Genomic DNA, 20,905 nt, shown 5'->3' with positions numbered 1-20,905 from the left:
TTTTTAAAAAAAATTACCATGAGTGCCATGAAGTGATCGGAACTGAACTTCTTGATTTTGAAGTTGAGAGTTGAGATTTTGGAAAGTGTTGCCATCTCTCTGCCTTAACTGCTGTTCCAGGCTCCGAATGCGATTTAAATGCGTATCAACCAGTGCTCTCTGCAAAAAGACCAAAATAGAAATAGATGTTGTGATAGAAAGATAATTAATCTATATATGTTACTATGTAAAAAGATGTCTTGTTTTGCACCCCTCTTATTCTTTTTGTATTCCCATTCCCTTTCCCCATTCTTAATAAATTAATAAAGTATATTTTTTAAAAAGGGGGAAAAAAGAAAGATAATTAATCTAATAAACAGAAAAGTTTTCAAATCCAAAGAAACTATCCTCAACTTTGTCTTGCCTCCAATCTAAGACCAAACCTCCACTCTTCTGCTCTGAAGTCTTCATTCTGAGTTCATTCTGATCCTGATAAACTTTTCCTTCATTTTAGTTTTCTTTTTTTTTTGTTTCAATAATTTATTAATTTATCAGATTATATTCTAATAAAAGGAATACAAATAAAAAATAATGGAAAATAGGGGAAAGAAAGGGAAAGAGGAAAAGGCATAGAAGAGGGAAAATAAAGAGTAAAATACTGGCTTCCAACTCTTTTTGGCACAATAGATTAACTTATCCTTAAACATAAAACTTCAACTTTTTACTTATGCATAATAATATCATTTCTTATCACAACAAACTATCTAGTCAGCAAAACCCCAAATCAAAAATTCATTTCACTTTTTTTCCATCTCAAGCATTTTTTTTCCATCTCAAGCACAAAATCTAATAGTGGTTTCCAAGTAGAAATACTTGTTTTCTTTACTCAGTCAATTTAGCCCTTTCAGCTAGCGCAGCACTCCCCAAACTACGGCCCGCGGGCCACATGCGGCCCACTGAGGCCATTTATCCGGCCCGCCGGTGAGTGACAAGAGCACAGGGAAAAGAGAGAGAGAAAGAAAGAAAAGGGAAAGAGAGGGGGGGAAGGAGAAGTGGAGAGGAATGAAGGAGGGAAGGAAGGAAGGAGAAATGGAGGGAACAAGGAAGAAAGGAAGGAAGGAAGAATGAAATGAATGGAGGGACAGAGGAAGGAAGGACTGTTTTGGGGGTGGTGTAATTTTTTTTAATTTTTCTCTCAACATACATTCAAACAACACAGTGTACTATCTAATTTTCCATGAATAAAATGCACTTTTTGTTAGTAATATCTAATAACTAATATCAATCATAAAAAAAGTTGCAAAAGTTTTTTTTTCTAATTTTGTCATCCAGTTACATTCATTTTCTTTTAATTAAATTTCCTCCTTAATGTTCCTTCAAAAAGTGCAACACCAATTATATTTCTAACTTCTTAACCATTATGCCAAAGTGCTTCCTTCTTTCTTTATACATTTTTCATAAGCCAAGAAAACCTTGTATAGCCAATCAGATGTCAACAAAAGAAAATTAAAAACAAAACATAAACATACATGAATTTCAGACCTTCTCCCCCCTCTAAATAGGACGTCCCCATTTTGTTTTTTACTGTAAAACAAGGTATGTGCAGTGTGCATAGGAATTTGTTCATAGTTTTTCTTTATAGTCCGGCCCTCCAACAGTCCGGGGGACAGTGAATTGGCCCCGTGTAAAAAGTTTGGGGACCCCTGAGCTAGCGCTATCAAATTTGCAGCCATTTGTTCACTGTGGGAATCAAAATATCCTTTCATTCTTGGGCATAGAGTAATTAACAACTCTTCAGTAAAGATTTATGTTGTAATCAGCTAAAAAACAAATTTACTCGACAATAGCATCTTAATTTCGATCAAGGCTCACTTACTTTTGGTACGGTTCACATGCGGCACTTCTGCGCATGTGAATAAACTTCTGCACATGTGCAGATTGTCCATGATGATGCCTGAGCGGGTGGGCAGAGCCGCCTGCTGCCACCGCTACTAGTTCTCCTGAACTGGGGCAAATGAATAGCAATCTACCACTGTCAGGGCTCATATACTAAGCAAGAGTATAGCTAAAACAATAGCAATTTCTGATAATGCTCCAATTGTATTAGTCTTCTCAATCCACAATCTCAACTTTAGTTCCTTTTAAATGGAGATTAAATATCTAATTATTACATAATGTTTGGCTCAAAGACAGCATTGCTAAAGGATTGTAAAATTCCTCCAAAGACATAATACAATTGAATGAAGAACATTTAAAGAAAGGTTGCAGGAATAGGGTATGACCAGCTGAATGAAAAGAAGGATTAGAGGTGACATGATAGCAGTGTTCAATATCTAAGGGGCTGTCACAAAGAAGAGGGGGTCAACCTATTCTCCAAAGCACCTAAAGGCAAGGCAAGGAGAGAAACAATCTAGAATTAAGGAGGAATTTCTTGACAGAACAATTAATCAGTGGAACTTGCCGCCAGAAGTTGTGGGGGCTCCAACATCAGGGTTTTTAAGAAGAGATTGGGCAACCATTTGTCTGAAATAGTATAGCACAGTGATGGCAAATCTTTTTTGGTTTGTGTGCCAAAATGGGGGGGGGGGGGGCAGGAAGGGGAGGGTGCACATGCATGCCCACAGCCATAATCCCATGCATGCACATGTAATCACCACCCCCAAGTATGCAATGACATGCAACAAGAATGATAAAGGAACGGAGCACCTCCCTTATGAAACCAGGCTGCAACGTCTTGGTCTCTTCAGCCTTGAAAAACAGCGTTTAAGGGGTGACTTGATCGAAGTGTATAAAATCATGCATGGGATAGAAAAGGTGGATAGAGAAAAATTATTTTCTCTATCACACAATACTAGGACGAGGGGGCACTCCCTAAAGCTCATAGGTAAGAAAGCGAGGACAAATCAAGGGAAATATTTCTTCACCCAGAGGGTCGTTGGTTTATGGAATTCACTTCCAGAAGAGGCCGTGACAGCTGTCAGCCTTGATAGCTTCAAGGCAGGATTAGACAGATACATGGATGCCAAGCATATAGGTGGTTTTTGAAACGGATGTCCAAGTGCCGCCTCTATGTTGCTTGAGGCAGGCAAGATTCCCTTGAGTACCATTTGTTGGGGGTCAGGGGAAAGGGAGGGTCTTGCCTTCTCTTTCTGCTCAAGATCCCCATGTGGGCCACTGTGTGACGCAGAATGCTGGACTCGATGGGTTTTGGCCTGATTCAGCATGGCTCTTCTTATGTCCTTATGCCCATTTTTCGCTCTACCTAGGCTACAGAGCCTTTTTAGAAGCCTGAGGAACATGAAAACGCCCTTCCCAACCCCCCCCCCCCCGAGGCTCTATGGAGACAGACATTTGTCAAGTTCCAGTTGAACTGGAAGGTCCATTTTTTTGCTCTCTCCCAGTTCCACAGCCTTTGCAAGAGGCGTGTTTTTGTGATGCTGCGATTTCGCTGAGGCTCCCCTCGCTAGGAAACCTCACCTCCGGACTTCCGTTGTCAGCGAAGTGCCTGTTTTTGCGCTGCTGGGATTCCCCTGCAGCATCGCAAAAACACGGTAGTCTGGAGGTGGTGTTTCCCATGGAGGGGAGCCACAGGGAAATCCCAGCAGTGCAAAAACGGCCACTTCGCTGGCAACAGAAGTCCGGAGGCGGGGCATCCCAGTGGCGGCAGCTTGGGTTTGTAAGGTGAAAATAGTTTGGAAGAAGAGGCAAAAAAATCTTAAACCCTGGGTTTGTATCTCGAAAAGTTTGTATGATGAGGGGTTTGTAAGATGAGGTATCACTGTATTTCTCCAAACTCTATTAGAAATAAAATACAGATTATCTGCAGGCTACAATGGCAATTGGGACTGGGATTTCCATTACTAAGCAATGCAGTTATAAAGCATTACATCATTCTTTCTTTCCTCCACAGTCACATGGAGCACTGAACATTTTGGCTGAACACTTTGTATTCTCGATCAGTGGCATCTGCAGGGTCAAATAGGGGGATAGAATAATAAAACAAATGATACAAACCGATCTTATTTTGTACAAGTACTGTGACATTGCATGCGCATTTAAAAGAGTTAGAGCTTGTGTCACACTGCTCCTTTCATCATCCCAAGAAAAGCAACAAACTCATTTTCCTGACTTAAGTCAGGGCAACATTTTTTTTGGTCATTGCTGAATAGAAAAACTGTGATTGCAATTGCTATTCTTCCTTAATTTGTATTCCTGTTTCAATGTTTCCAGTTCACGTTAATTAATTGAAGTGTACGTGGCAAGGAAACGTTTATTTATATAAAATAGTTTTTAAAGGCTTAGACAAAGCATAGAAGAGTGATTTAGACAGACCAACCTAAAATATTAGAATTATTATTATTTTATGCCTTTTTATATGTAACTCAAGGAACTAAACATATTTAATACTCTTGCCTATTTTCTCCACAACAATCACCCTGTGAGGTAATAATTAATAATAATAATAATAATAATAATTATTATTATTATTATTATTATTATTATTTATTGGATTTGTATGCCGCCCCTCTCCGCAGACTCGGGGCGGCTAACAACAATAATAAACACAGCATGTACAATCCAATAATAAAAAACAACTAAAAACCCCTATTATAAAACCAAACATACACACAAAACATACCATGCATAACTTGTAATGGCCTAGGGGGAAGAGCTATCTCAACTCCCCCATGCCTGGCGGTATAAATGAGTCTTGAGTAGTTTATGAAAGACAGGGAGGGTGGGGGCAGTTCTAATCTCCGGGGGAAGTTGGTTCCAGAGGGCCGGGGCCGCCACAGAGAAGGCTCTTCCCCTGGGGCCCGCCAAACGACATTGTTTAGTCGACAGGAGCCAGAGAAGGCCAACTCTGTGGGACCTTATCGGTCGCTGGGATTCGTGCGGTAGCAGGCGGTTCCGGAGGTAATCTGGTCCATTGCCATGTAGGGCTTTAAAGGTCATGACCAACACTTTGAATTGTGACCGGAAACTGATTGGCAGCTAATGCAGGCCACGGAGAGTTGAAGAAACGTGGGCGAACCTTGGAAGCCCCATGATGGCTCTCGCGGCTGCGTTATGCACGATCTGAAGTTTCCGAACACTTTTCAGAGGTAGCCCTATGTAGAGAGCATTGCAGTAATCGAACCTCGAGGTGATGAGGGCATGAGTGACTGTGAGCAATGACTCCCTGTCCAAATTGGGCTGAAAGAATGATGGGTCCAAGCCAGCTTTTATGCCTGAAGGTGGGCTAGGACTCAGTGTCCTGTTTCTAGTCAGCACCTTTACTACTACACTAAACCTTAAACATACTAATAAAAAATTATACTAATTTTATTGTTACTTCAGGTTAAGGTGAGTAAGACATATTAATCAGATTTCAAAGGAGGTTTACAGAGCTTGTGCTAGATATTCAGCCTGTAAAGCAATATAATTTCTCCCTGATATTAAAAGTACTATTCCTTATAGTACTATTCTTCCATAAAACTGTATTATACTACCTATTGTCATCATGTTGCAGGAGTGTAATCAAATCATTGTGTACGGCCATTTCTGGAGGCAATGCCCACGTAGTTGTACAATTACTGTATTTGGGTTGGGAGATTTTCAAATAAAATGGAAACAGTATATATTTAATAATTCATTTGATTTGATTTGATTAATTTTTCATATTTCCTAGGAAGTAGAAATAAAATGGCATAACACAAAAAGTTAATTAAATGTTGTTACGAGCTGCCAATTTTACTATAAGGAAACACTGCAAAGCTTAACTACATCAATGGAGTTTAAAATATGCGAATTAGAAAAGGATGTAAATTTATACAGCAACCAATAATCTTGGAGAACCTTTTAATTAAATATTCACATTGAGTGTTCTTTTATTTAGTTGTATAAACAAAGTAATTCCTAAGTCATTACATCCATCTATAAAATATGTTTTAGAAATAATGAATGTGGATGTTTACTTATGTTTATCTTTCTTTAAATTTTCTGTGTGGGTGCACATGAGCACCTAATATACTGTAGGTTTTCACAGCTGGCATCAATAAAGCAGCACTGAGCCTTATTCTCTGGCTAGAATAGAAAAGCCACCAGTGTCCATTAAACATGGTAAAAGATGTTTTGACTGGTGCTCAGAAACCACAGCTCATTTCAGGTGCCTGTGAACTGCAAAGAGGAACACCTCAAAGCAGCTCACTCGGTCGGTGAGGATGCCAGCCATAGCTGCTAAAGAAACATCAGTACTAGACCATGGCCATTTTGTTAGAAGATCCATCACTGTTTCATATCCTTCTCTTTTTTTTTTCTTTGACTTTTTACTCTTTCCTATACAGTAGTACCTCTAGATACGAGTTTAATTCATTCCAGAAGGGAGCTTGTATGTCGAACAACTCGTATCTAGAACAAATGGCTTTAGACTTTGTTTTTCCCCTCCGAGATAACCAGAAGCAAGGATTCTTGCGCCACCTAGTGGATGCTCGGCTCGTATCCCGAATTTGAGCTCGGGTCTGGAACAGAAATTTCTCTCCCCTCGTGGCTCGTAACTTGGAATACTCGCATGTGGAACAGCTCCTATCTAGAGGTACTACTGTACTTTATTTTTCTTTAATTCTCAAATTTCAGTGCTTCGTTTTCTTTTATAGGTAGTCCTCAACTTACAACCACAATGGAATCCAACATTTATTTGTTAAGTGAGTTCTGTACCATTTTACGACCTTTTTTGGCCACATTTGTTAAGTCAATCACCCTACAGTGATTAAAGTTAGTAACTCGGTTGTTAAGTGAATATGGCTTCTGCAGGAGCGGGTACCTACCAGTACGGTCGATGCCACTGTACCCGGAAGTGAGAATGGAGCTGTACGCGTAGCTGCACATCTCTGATGCGCGCACGTGTGCATCTGAGTGAGATTTTGCTTCTGAGCATGCGCCGAAAGCAAAATCTCATGATTTTGGTGATTTTTTTGCTTCTGCACATGCGCAGAAGCAAAAAGTCTGCTGAAATCTTATGCGCACACATGTATGCGCAGAGGGAATGCACACACGCCGGAGATGCAGAGCCGCGTGCACAGTGCATCGGTAGTGATGGGAGCAGCAACCCCCGCCTGGGCTTCCCTGTTGACTTTGCTTGTCAGAAGGTTGCCAAAGGGAATCACATGACCATGGGACATTGCAATGGTGATAAATGTGAGTCAGCATATGAATGTAAATTATGTGATCATGGGGATGCTGCAATGACCATAAGTGTGAAAAATGTCATAAGTCATTTTTTTTCAGCGCGATTGTAGTTTCGAACAGTCACTAAACGAACTGTTGAAGACCACCTGTACTGACCCGTTTTTTCAAGAAACAAATTGTATCACACTCTCGTGTTTATTCTTAGTTTCTAAAAATTAATACAGTTTTAAGAATCTGAAAAGATTATTTGAGAAATAACAGAAACAAGAGCTGTGGTGGTGCAGTAGTTCATCTATGGTGATTATGTCCAGAGAAGAAAATACTGGGGAAAAATAATAGGTTGTGTCAAATAACAAACACAAAAATGGAATATACACCAGAGTTTTTTCTACTGGGCATTATGAGAGGGTCTTATCCTAAAAATGTTAAATATCTAAGCTTGCATATAACAACAGCAGCAAGGATTGTATTTGCACAGAACTGGAAAAACCCGCAAATATCTGAAGACAACGAGATCATCAAGAAAATATACGACTGCGCACAGATGGACAGATTGACAATGGAACTTAATAATCAAAAAGATTCGGACTATTATGAAATCTGGACAAAATGGTACCAATGGACAAAAAAAAAGAAAGTCAAACTAAACATTCAAATAAAACATCAAGAAATCCAAAAGCAATCAAAAGATAATGTTGATAGGAATGTATATATGATGTAGATTCATCTGTAAATATGACTATGTATTGTTTTTAAAAACGGAAAAATTTAATAAATACATTTATATATTAAAAAAAGAATGCAGTACTGTACAGTGTTCCCTCACTTTTCGCGGGGGGATGCATTTCGAGACCGCCCGCGAAAGTCGAATTTCCGCGAAGTAGAGATGCGGAAGTAAATACACTATTTTTGGCTATGAACAGTATCACAAGCCTTCCCTTAACACTTTAAACCCCTAAATTACAATTTCCCATTCCCTTAGCAACCATTTAGATTATTACTCACCATGTTTATTTATTAAAGTTTATTAAAAAAATATTTATTAAAGGTGGACGAATGTTTGGCTGTGGTATAGGGGAAAAAACCACGAAGTATTTTTTAATTAATATTTTTGAAAAACCGTGGTATAGACTTTTCGCTAAATTCGAACCCGCAAAAATCGAGGGAACACTGTACTGCAGTCTACTTCTGTTGACTGCCGACTGACTGCAACTTTGGCAGTTCAAATTTCACCAGGCTCAAGGTTGACTCAGCCTTCCATCCATCCACGATGGGTAAAATGAGGACACAGATTGTTGGGGACAATATGCTGACTCTGTAAACTGCATAGAGAGGGCTGTAAAGCACTGCAAAGCAGTATATAAATCTAAGTGCTATTAAGCCAACAGATGCCGGGATAGAAATGATAGCATTCCCCCATACCTGAAAAACTGCATTATGTTATCCCGCTTTCATCCTGGAAATCCTTAAACTACCGAGTAATCTCAGGAATACTGAAGAACCCACCTCCTTGCTAGCACTAAAAGTTCCCTTTATTCAAAATGCGGCCCTGCTGAATTTGTTCCGCAATATAACACTCTGGATTTCTGCCTTAAAATTACTTCTGCTGTTGAGTATGAAATGTTGAATAACAGGGCTCCTTAGTTTGACTCACCAAGCAAAATTATGCTTTTCTTCAAAGCACACTTAAGACCAATTATTATGATGCTTATAAGACTGGATAACAAGAATTGCAAGTTCTATATTAAGTTATGTCCTGATGCACACTTGGGTGGGGGGCAAAAGGGATCAAGGCTTGCCAACAGAGTTCTGACTGGCTAAATAATAATCTTTTAGCTTTTTATAATTAGTATGGCAGATTATCGTAGGTGGGGAATAAAAGAAAAGCTATACCATTAAATCCATTAGTCACTGAATTTATGAGTTCTAATTCTGCCATTCAAAACCAACCCCACTGAATAAGTCAAATTGCCTCTGTGTGATTCAGAAAGGCTCTATGGGGGGGGCTTTATGGCGAAAGTCAGGGAAGCAAATGGCATTCCCTATTCACCTAAATATGGATTCATGATGCTTATGGCCATCCAAGCTATTTTGGAAGATGAAACAAAAAATCTTTGAAATACCTAATCCAAATGCAGTTTGTGGCAGCAAAACCTCATGGGACATCTGAAATCTTTAGTGGCCACTCCAGAGCCCTTCTATGGTTGTCAGAAAATTACTGGTAGATATTGATTAACCCAATAATTTTGATTGGGATTTCCTCCACTAACGTCACCTGACAATTAGCAACAGCTGTTGCTTCACGAGAATTGCAAAATTGTTAAACAAGTCCCTGGTGGCTTGCAAGAAGGCCACGAGGCAAATAAGTATCTTCTGTCCAGTGGATGTCCACAGTAAGATGAATTATGAGCATGGATGGACCTGGGGGTAGTTGCTATTGGGCAAGAAAAGGTACATGGGCAGCTGATGAGATAAAGCACTATCACAGCGAGACCAATGTGGCTGCTGCAGGGTGGGGGAAGAATGTAAACGACCTACCCAAAGCAACTTGCAACCTTCCTTGTTGGTTTATAGCTTTAGCTATTGATTTTGCTTTGGAAAGCCAGCAGGGCAGGTTGCAAATGGCAATCACATAACCATATGACACTGCAGCCATCATAAACCAAGCCAAAATTGATCTCATGTGACTGTGTTGGGGTGCTTAAATGGTTGGAACGTCTAGGATCGGTCATAAATACCATTCATTTAGTACCATTGTAATTTTCAAAATCCCTGATTGAGTAATTGTTAAACAAGGACTAGCTATGTAACATTTAAACAATAGATAGAAGTTAAAACAATAAAACTGTCATCAGTTTGAAGTTTGGCTCATATTGTTTTATTGTTTTTATTGATGTTATGTTGTTTATGTCTGACATGGCTTTTATAATCTGTAATGAATGAATCGAAATTTATTTAAGGTCCAAGACCAAACACAGTAAAAGACCAGTAATCAATAACTACAGAAAAATGTGAAAAAATCCTAACAAAATTAGCAGCTAACAATTAATAGCATGAGGGTGGAACCAGATGGCTTCTAACAGCTACAGCTATAAATAAGAACTTTACATTCTTCTTAGAAGAACGGTCACCAAGAAGAAGGGTAATAACTTCCTGGTCACAATAGCCATTAGAGTTATTAACAATTGAAAGTACTATTCTTCATTGCTCCTAAGTGTACAATGGGCATTTCAGAAACACACGTGAAATGGATTCTAACCATGTCTTAATGGAAACAAATTTGGATTTCATACGAGCAGCATATAGATATATAGTGGGTGTTGCCTAACACTTCTGACCAGTCTCCTACTTGAAGGATATAAAATGTGATATAAATATTTAGAGACAGATCTTGGAGCAGGAACAATTGTGCTATAAAAGAGTTGGAAGAGTTTGGCTCTAATGTAATATTAGTAAATCATCAAGTCTCTGGATTTCAACAGGATAGAAATTTGAAAACTGAAACAATACATATAAAAATATTAGTGATCCAATTAAATATAGTACGATGCCACTATAGTACGATGCCACTTTAGACTAGTGCACTGATGGCGAACCTTTTTTTCCTCGGGTGCTGAAAGAGCGTGGGCATGTACTATCACACATGCGCGAGTGCCCACACCCATAATTCAATGCCTGGGAAGGGCGAAAACAGCTTCCCCCGGCCCTCATAGGCCTTCTGGAGGCCGGAAACGGCCTGTTTCCCAACTTCTGGTGGGCCCAGTAGGCTCGTGTTTCACCCTCCCCAAGCTCCAAAGGCTTCCCTGGAACTGGGGGAAGATAAAAACACCCTCCCACATCCCCCACGGAGGCTCTCTGGAAGCTAAAAACACCCTTCCAGAGCCTCTGTGCAAGCCAAGAATCAGCTGGCCAGCAAACACATGCCTGAGCTAGCGCAACAGCTCACAGGCCAGCAGATATGGCTCCGCGGGCCACCTGTGGCACCCGTGCCATAGGTTCGCCATCACTGTGAGTTTTAGTCCCACCTTATCCATGAAAGTCAACTGGATAACGTTGGCCCAATTACTCTGCGTCAGGCCAACTCACTTCACAGGGTTGTTGTTGTGGGGAACATAGGAAGAGGATGGTGTGTGGATAGGTTCCCTGCCCTGAGTTATTTGTAAACTAATATGAATAAAATAAAAAATAAAATAAAATTTATCATGTTAATTTTATTTTTTTTAAATGTCAAGGAGCTTTACTTAAATCTACAAACAAGTTAAATTAAATATTGTTCCAGTCCTGCCTGCCTCCATATTCCTGATTATAATTTTTGCTGTATCCCCATACCAAAAAGGATTTTATAACTAGTATACTGGTGAGTGGAGTTTGAGTGAGGGCATAGGAAAGGTCAAGGGATAGTCATGACTGTGCGATTGGAAGTGCGTCCCTTTTTAAAAAGTGGGATACAGTGTTCCCTCGCTTTTCGCGGGGGATGCGTTCCGATACTGCCCACGAAAGTCGAATTTCCACGAAGTAGAGATGCGAAAGTAAATACACTATTTTTGGCTATGAACAGTATCACAAACCTTCCCTTAACACTTTAAACCCCTAAATTGCAATTTTCCATTCACTTAGCAACCATTTAGATTATTACTCACCATGTTTATTTATTAAAGTTTATTTAAAAAAATATTTATTAAAAGCAGACGAAGGTTTGGCGATGACATATGACGTCATTGGGTGGGAAAAACCGTGGTATAGGAAGAAAACCCGCGAAGTATTTTTTAATTAATATTTTTGAAAAACCGTGGTATAGATTTTTCGCGAAGTTCGAACCCGCGAAAATTGAGGGAACACTGTATTCATAAAAAGAAGTCTTCAATCATATGAAGACATATTGCAGGTGTGCAATAAGTGTACGTGTGTCAAACTCAATTTCACTGAGGGTCACACCAGGTTTGTATTTGATTTCCGGGGGGAAGGGGCTAAGGTGTGTGTGGCCAGCTCGACTTCACTTGTGTCGGCACCTGTGGTGGCCTGAGTATTCTGCCAGCAAAAATGGGCTCCCGAGTTCTGTTGCCAGCTGTGACAGCCTCCTGCAACCCTGTTTTTGCTGGCAGAGGCACCACGGGCCCATTCTTCACTGTTCCCAGGGCAGCCACGCAGGTCAGATCTAAGCACCCTGCGGGCCGAATACAGCCTTGGGTGTGATATTCCTGTATTCTTTAATAGTCTGATACAATGTCATCTCTTGCAGAATATCTTGGCTGGCAGAAATACATGTCTTTACCCAATGAAATAGTATTTCAATCAAGACAGAAGCAAATGTGACTATTTTCTCAGTCTAACAAATCACACCATCAAGTATTGGGGTGGGGGGGGGGGAATGCATGACCAAGAAAGTACTCGACACCCACCATTTGGCCCAGCTCTGACTCAAGGTCCGTTTTCTCCATACACAGCTTCTCATAGGCTTGGATCATCTCCTCCATCTGTTCTTCCCTTTCCTTGCTTTTCTGCAGCTGGTTTAGAGAGGAGAAAAAATAGGAAACAAATGAGGTAAAATCACATTCAGCAGCCACTAATTATATCAATCTGTGACTGCCAGTTTCAAAGGCTGGAGGAGACAGGCAATTGCATATCCCCTGCATTTTAGACCCTTACACCATCTTCTGCCCCATATTAAACTCAGGAAAATCTGTTCTTTCTGTTTGGCTCCTGAGTCAGATGTGTTCAGCCAGCTTGCTAATCAGCAGGTAATTGTGTGGGTTGCTGTAGTAAAACAAAGCAAACCTGGATGGTCCTCCTGAATTAGGAAGATCATTTCAGCAAAACATGGCAGCAATTCATGCTGAATTTGGAGGCAGGTACAGGTACCTTTTCAGAAAAGAAATGCGGAATACAGTGATACCTCACCTTACAAACGCCTCATCATACAAACTTTTAAGATACAAACCAGGGGTTAAAGATTTTTTTGCCTCTTCTTACAAACTATTTTCACCTTACAAACCCACCGCCACCACTGGGATGCCCCGCCTCCAGACTTCCGTTGCCAGCAAAGCACCGTTTTTTGTGCTGCTGGGATTTCCCTGAGGCTCCCCTCCATGGGAAACCCCACCTCCGGACTTCCGTTGCCAATGAAGCGCTTGTTTTTGCGATGCTGGGATTCCCCTGCAGCATCGCAAAAACACAGAAGTCCAGAGGTGGGGTTTCCTATAGAGGGGAACCTCAGGGGAATCCCAGCAGCGCAAAAACGGGCGCTTCAGCTGGCAAAAGGGGTGAATTTTGGGCTTGCACGCATTAATCGCTTTTCCATTGATTCCTATGGGAAGCATTGTTTCGTCTTACAAACTTTTCACCTTAAGAACCTCATCCCGGAACCAATTAAGTTTGTAAGACAAGGTATCACTGTAGTTCATTTTACAGTTACAGACTGTTGCAGCTATTTTTACATAGAAAACTGGTGAAGGTATCTCGAGAAAGTTTCCATTTACACAATTGCATGTACCTGCAAAATCTATCTCCTAGAGGTGAAAATGGGGTGAATATTAATTACCCCATAGTAATTAATAGTTAATTATCTCCATTGTTCCAAAAAAATATATATCATGTACCGGTAATCTATTTTCAACTAATACTTTTTCACGGACACACACTGTTCACCTGGCAGCCTTTTTAGGTACATTTGGAGTCAGCAATTTGCATCATCTTTTTTTTGGAGGGAGGGGCGTTATGAGGCAAAAGTAGGCCTTTTAGGTCTTTGCAAAAGTTCAAGTGCATTTTAAAAACTACATCTTTACCCCAGTTAGTTTTTTCCTACCGGAAGAGGTGTTAGGTCTCTCATCCAAAATATCTATTCTACTTATCCCCCACCCAAATATTTTTAAATGCCCCAAAGTGAAGAAGTTAGCATCCTCTACTCCAAGATTGTCCCCATGTCACTGTAGAAATATTAATTCCGTAGAAAAAAAAAATCTACAATTAATATTTCTAGATTACTTTGTGCATTTATTAATTCAACTCATTGCCACAGCAACTCATACTGGAGACGTAATTGAGATAGATAGGGAAATAGTTGCAGCATCATTGCTGTCACTAATTGTCTTGATTTTGTCTCCTTCAAGTAAGGATTCTTTATGAATGCCCTGAAGTTTTTAACTGTATTCAAATACAGCAGAAACTCTCCCTCTGGCATCCTAATTTAATATGGGAAGGATGGGATTTCATTATTTTAAGCCATTGTGTGAGAAATATAATCCGTGTAAGAGGCCACTGCTGTAGCCTAGAGGTGGAAGCTTTTATCTCACAATCAGGAGGTAGGTAGAGGCAAGATGCATGATCTCCTGCTTGGGCAGGGGGTTGGACTAGATGACTTGCAAAGTCCCTTCCAACTCTGTTATTCTGTTAATCTGGTGCTATTTCAATAGTAATTCAATTTTTTTAAAAAATGCAATACCAAGAAAGTGGAATATTCAGGAAAATTTGTTTGGTAGAGATCATCAATTAACTCCTAAGCCATAGATTAGGATTTTTTAAAAAACCATATTAAGAAATACCAATACAATTACTATTCTATCTATCTATCTATCTATCTTACTATCTATCTATCTATCTATCTATCTATCTTTCTTTCTTTCTTTCTTTCTATCTATCATCTATCTATCTATCTATCATCTATCTACCTATCTATCATCTATCTATCATCTATCTATCTATCTTCCTATCTATCTATCATCTATCTATCATCTATCTATCTATCTATCTATCTATCTATCTATCTATCTTTCTATCTATCTATCATCTATCTATCATCTATCTATCTATCTATCATCTATCTATCTATCTATCTATCTATCTATCTATCTATCTATCTATCTAGCTAGCTAGCTAGCTAGCTATCATCTATCTAGCTATCTAGCTATCTATCATCTATCTATCTATCTATCATCTATCTATCTATCTATCTATCTATCTAGCTATCATCTATCTATCTATCTTTCTTTCTTTCTTTCTATCTATCTATCTATCTTTCTATCTATCTATCATCTATCTATTATCTATCTATCTATCTTTCTTTCTATCTATCTATCTATCATCTATCTATCTATCATCTATCTATCTATCTATCTATCTAGCTATCATCTATCTATCTATCTATCTATCTATCTATCATCTATCTATCTATCTATCTATCTATCTATCTATCTATCTTTCTTTCTATCTATCTATCTATCTATCTATCTTTCTATCTATCTATCATCTATCTATTATCTATCTATCATCTATCTATCTATCTATCTATCTATCTATCTATCTATCTATCTATCTATCTATCTACTTAATTAATTCGATTTCTGTGCCACCCTTCTCCTCAGGGCGGCTTGCAACATGTTAGAAACCTAATAAAATTACATTTTAAAAATCCCAGAGTTAAAAATTGGACAACCAGATTCACACCCCATACATCCTACATTCATTCATTGGGCGGGGTAAGATGTTAAAGTTTCAATGGCCTGCCGGCAGGGATGGGTATTTAAAGCTTTACAGAAAGCAAGGAGAGTGGGGGCAGTACAAATCTCTGGGGGAACCTCGTTCCATAGGGTCGGGACCCCCACAGAGAAGACTCTTCTCTTAGGCCCTGCCAGATGACATTGCCTGGCTGACGAGACCTGGAGGAGGCCAACCACTTTGTCAAAAACAAGTGAAATCTGCATCCTGAATAAGACGTATTAATTAAATATTGTCTGCATACATTTTGCATTTTGGATGTAATTTTATTTTTAATTTCCATTAATGTCAAGGAGTCCCTGAAAGTGGCCCACAGTCTGAGAGCTGAAACTTATGAAGTAGAAGACTAGAAAGGACCACCACGTAAAAATATCTTAACTGCCTTTTAAGGCCACACACACACCAAAAAAAAAGGATGCTAAATACCTGTTTATTCAGAAGAGTGAAAGGAAAAAGCCAGAATTTAAATCATAAATCATAAAACATGTCTATTCTTTCTTTCTTTCTTTCTCTTTCTCTCTCTCTTTCTTTCTTTCTCTCTTTCTTTTTTCTCTCTTTCTTTCTTTCTCTTTCTTTTTCTCTCTCTCTCTTTCTCTTTTTTCTCTCTCTCTTTCTTTCTTTCTCTCTTTCTTTTTTTCTCTTTCTTTCTTTCTTTCTTTCTTTCTTTTTCTCTCTCTCTCTCTCTTTCTTTCCCTCTTTCTTTTTCTCTCTCTCTCTTTCTTTCTTTCCTTCCTTCCTTCCTTACTTACTGCACTGTCATGAACAATGAATCATTACATCTCAGGCCTTCTTTTTGTCCGCAATAAAAATTGTGAGCCAAGGAATGCCTGGAAATCTCCTGCCAAGTCTGGCCAAAAGCTGAATTTAGGGCGAAGTGTCTGGGTTTATTGCCTAGCTTGGGTGTGAAGTTTGACCCAAGCACTGAAAATTAACTGCTGGAATCTTTAATCCTTCTCTTCTAGTGACAAGAGAACTGAAAATGTTTTAAAAGAAGGAATGCAGATGGTCCATTACTAAATTAAGAATGGCATTGGAATAAGATTTCAACTATAAAAAATACACCACTCCAAATTAGTGAAGAACAACAGAAGGGGATGGTACCTTCGCTCCCACTCCAATTCTTCCCTCTCTTTTTCTCCTCCCCACCCCAACAACATTTAATCTTTAGTTCAATGCTCCCAGTCCTTCCATGGAACTTTTCCCTTCCATGGGAAAAGTCTGCATACAAACCAAGTAAGATACTGAAGTCCAATTCTTGTTTCTGTACTTGCGATAATCTTTCCTTCTTATGCAAGGAACACGATTTACAACATGGTTGATTTTGAATGGCCAAGCATTTGGAGCAGGGGAGCTGACTCCAGCTAGCCAAATTACTGGGTCTGTTTAGAGCTAGGCATTCTGTTCTTCATCACAACCATAAATGGCTAAAAGCCTGGTTTAAGGAGTGGAACTGGAAATAGCAGATACAGTATTTTTACAGAATTTAGACCTTAATTTGTAAATCAAATTCTGTACTTTGCATGCGAGTTCATATTAATGTCAAATTTAAATGTAGTTATAAAACATCTTTCTTACAGTGTCCAATCAATATATACAGTATGTGTTCTATCTTTCCGTATCTATCTATTTATCTATCTATCTATCTATCTATCTATCCATCCATCCATCCATCCATCCATCCACCCCCCTACCCCACCCCCCCCAACCAACCCCATACCCCACACAATAAAAAACTCAAGGTGATCTTAATATAAAATACGGTATTACCTTTAGAAAACATATTGTTACATAAATATTATTTTCTTATGTTATAAATACGTCTTTTTTAATGTTACACTTGAGTTTGGATGAAAACTTACATTATTTTATTCTAACAAAATTCTGCTAATAATGATAGAATTTTGATTAAGCACTTGTTTACAAACAGATGAAGTAAAGTTGTTCCAACTAAATAAAAATAGATTTCCTTATTTTCAATATATTAAATATTGTTCATAGCACATATTACATATATATAACCGCACTTAAATATTAATTGAAATAATGCACTGTATCAAGATGTATAACATTACAATAAAAACAAAACAAATACTGTAATTTATAAAACTAAAAGGGTCTCTGTATAAAAACTCTTTGTCTAAAAGAAAAATCTCTTTATTGTGATTATTGGTGATTGCGTGAAGGGGGGGAGGGAGAAATTTCCATCCATTTTACCTATATAGCCTCATGAAGTATACAATGCTAAGAGAAACAACAATTGACCCAAAATAATCTCATGAATCTTCCAGGCTCAAGATTGATTTGAAATTTTAAGTCGTCTTATCGCTATTGTCATTGTATTGCTATGATGAGTTAAAATAACAATTTTCCATAGAATACTAAATAGTTTCACTTTAATATAAAGACAAATATGCTAAAATTCATAAAATTCTGCTAGATGCATATCTGTTCAAGAAAAAATGTCTTTACAGAAAATATAATTAATGCATAACTAATTTAAACCTGATACATCATCCATTGCAGCCTATGCGCTCCCTACGCTAACCCAGAACACAGGTATACTCAATAATCTATTTCTAGGAAAAGACACAACAAAGATAATTTCTCTTAAGGAATTTCATTCATAGTCCTCTCGCCATGAATGTGTGTATCTGTATATTTGTACACACTGTATGTACATTATTTTGGATTATTGTCATTTGACAGCTTCCTGTGCAAACAGAACCCTGGAATCTGAAATCCAGACCAGTAGTGGGTTCTAAAATTCTTTACTGGTTCGTGCACACACACAACACTTCTGCACATAAGTGTTTTGGGCAGGTGGGTAGAGCCTCCTGCCGCTGGCGCTACCTGTTCTAAGAACCAGGCCGAACCAGGAGCAACCCACTGCTGATACAGATGTCCATTGGTCTCACCTAGTTGAGAGTGTTATCACTTTCTATGTCTGTGCTACTATTAGTTACAGTACTTACTCACTGCGCTTTCTGAAATTGAAACTGAACAAATAGTGTTGGTCATTACCTATAAAGCCCGTCATGGCACCGGACCAGGGTATCTACGAGACCACCTTCTGCCGCACGAATCCCAGAGACCGGTTAGGTCCCACGAGTGGGCCTTCTCTGGGTCCCGTCAACAAAACAATGTCGCTTGGCGGGGCCCAGGGGAAAAGCCTTCTCTGTGGCGGCCCCGACCCTCTGGAATCAACTCCCCCCAGAGATTAGAATTGCCCCCACCCTCCTTGCCTTTCGTAAGCTCCTTAAAATCCAACTCTGTCGTCAGGCATGAGGGAATTGAGACATTCTTTCCCCCTAAGCCTTTATAATTTATGCATGGTATGTTTGTTATATGGATGTTTAGTTTTATAATAAGGGTATTTTAGTTGGTTTTAGTATTGGATTTGCATGATGTTTTTTATTACTGTTGTTAGCCGCCCTGAGTCTACGGAGAGGGGCGGCATACAAATCCCATAAATAATAATAATAATAATAATAATAATAATAATAATAATAATAATAAAAAATGTGAAAAGATTAAAATTGCAGAACACAACAGAAAGTTGTACATCAAAATAATCACACCCCATTAAATTATCCTTAATGAAAATGGAAAAAGAGTCCTTTTTCAGGCAACTGCAGCTAGTGGAAATGTCATTTTTTATTAATTTTTATGCTATCATAGTCACATACTACTAAAGTCAACCAAACAAGACAAACCCTCAGCCTTGAACCACATTTCAATTAATGAGGCAGTGGTAAAAGTGGTAAAGGAAAACCATCCATGAAAAGATGAGTTAGTTAAGCGCATACATTTTTTTTCAAAAGTTGCTGAGACAATCTCCTCACCTCACGCTGAAACTGATTCAACTGCTGCTGGAGGTTGGCTTTCTCGCTCTTCAGGAGAGAAGTCTCCTTGGATTCATAAACTGGGAACATACGTTCTTCTCCAAAGTCACTAATCAGTGGAAACTGCAAACCAGATATTTTAAAAATGTATCTCTCTATATGTATATATATATGAGAATATTATGTGTTTAGGTATCTATATGTACACACATACATACACATTTCACTAATATTTGCACAAAATTGGAAGCAATAATATGTAAACCTGCATGTAAGATTTTAATATCAGAGTTACAATGTTAGCTGCTAAAATAAGCACAGAAAATGATTCTAAGAGTTATCTGGCCTGAACAAAGTAGATTTTTAAAAAATCAAACACTGGGTAAGGATATAAATATATTATATGCTTCAATTGTCTTTCTATGAAATTTCTAATTGGAATTGATAGTAATCTGTGGGCCACAATATGAAGTTTAAGGAGGAGGTTCCCTAGTTAGTTAGTTACTTTCATTTTATTTAAAATAAAAAACCAAACAAAAGTACGGAGGTTTTATATAACGAAGAAAAACATCTAAACAGATTTACAACATATAGCCATCAAAAGTAATATGACATTTTTCCTAGGAAAAAAAAATAAAGTAGACTGGCTAATGCCTAGTCAGCATATTGGTCTGTCTAGCAACTAACCACCCTTGGCATGACCAAGTGGTTCTCAGAGGTGTTTTTAAAAAGCGAGTAAATGAACTCTAGCCTTCTTTATCTTTGCATCGTCCAGAGGTATTAGAATATAACTGCTCAAAATTATTCTGGTTGGAAATTTCTGAAACTGCAGCCTTGACACAGGCAGTTAAAGAAGGTTGTCTAGCACCCATGATGGCAAACCTATGGCATGTGTGCCACAGGTGGCATGCAGAGCCATATATGAGGGCACGCAAGTCATTGCCCTATGTCATGGGGCAGCACACATGTTCACTGGCTAGCTGATTTCTGGCCTTCTGGAGGACAGGGGGAGACCATTTTTGCCCTCCCCAGGGTTCAGGAAAGCTTTTGCCTGTGGAGGGCAAAAAAATGGGCCCAACAAGCCCATTAGGCCCTTTGAGCTGTTTTTTTGCCCTCCCCAGACTTTATAAAGTCTGGTAGGTCCATTGGGCCCATTTTTCGCCATCCAGACTCAAGTAGTTTTTCCGAAGCCTGAGAAAGTAGAAAAAAACCCAGACTGCATGTCTGAAGGCTTCAGTGAAGTCTGGGTGCATGCATGGTGTGTGTGTGTGTGTGTCATTCGTGGGTACATGCACGGAGGGGAAGGCATTGCATTATGGGTGTGCGCATACATGTATGCGCTATCACCCAAGCACCCAAGCAAAAACAGATTATTGCCATCACTGTCCTAGCATAACAGGAATCAACACATTAAAAAGTAGGAGGGA

General features: G+C 38.9%; 1 protein-coding gene across 5 annotated transcripts in view; it reads right to left on the bottom strand.

The window, feature by feature from the left end:
* Positions 1-20,905, bottom strand: part of TBKBP1 (TBK1 binding protein 1) — a 102,842-nt gene that overhangs the window by 55,440 nt on the left and 26,497 nt on the right. For all 5 annotated transcript variants that reach the window (XM_070766999.1, XM_070766998.1, XM_070766997.1 and 2 more), the window contains exons 4-6: positions 19,479-19,601; positions 12,546-12,650; positions 18-159 (exon numbers count right to left, since the gene is read on the bottom strand). In XM_070766999.1, the coding sequence (XP_070623100.1) occupies positions 18-159; positions 12,546-12,650; positions 19,479-19,601 (370 nt within the window). The remainder of the gene's footprint in view (positions 1-17; positions 160-12,545; positions 12,651-19,478; positions 19,602-20,905) is intronic.

The sequence above is a fragment of the Erythrolamprus reginae genome, chromosome Z (genome assembly GCF_031021105.1).
Source record: "Erythrolamprus reginae isolate rEryReg1 chromosome Z, rEryReg1.hap1, whole genome shotgun sequence".
In the NCBI taxonomy this organism is placed as follows: Eukaryota; Metazoa; Chordata; class Lepidosauria; order Squamata; family Dipsadidae; genus Erythrolamprus; species Erythrolamprus reginae.
Note: the sequence above shows the minus strand (reverse complement) of the source record. Positions and strands in the feature narration are given on the sequence as shown.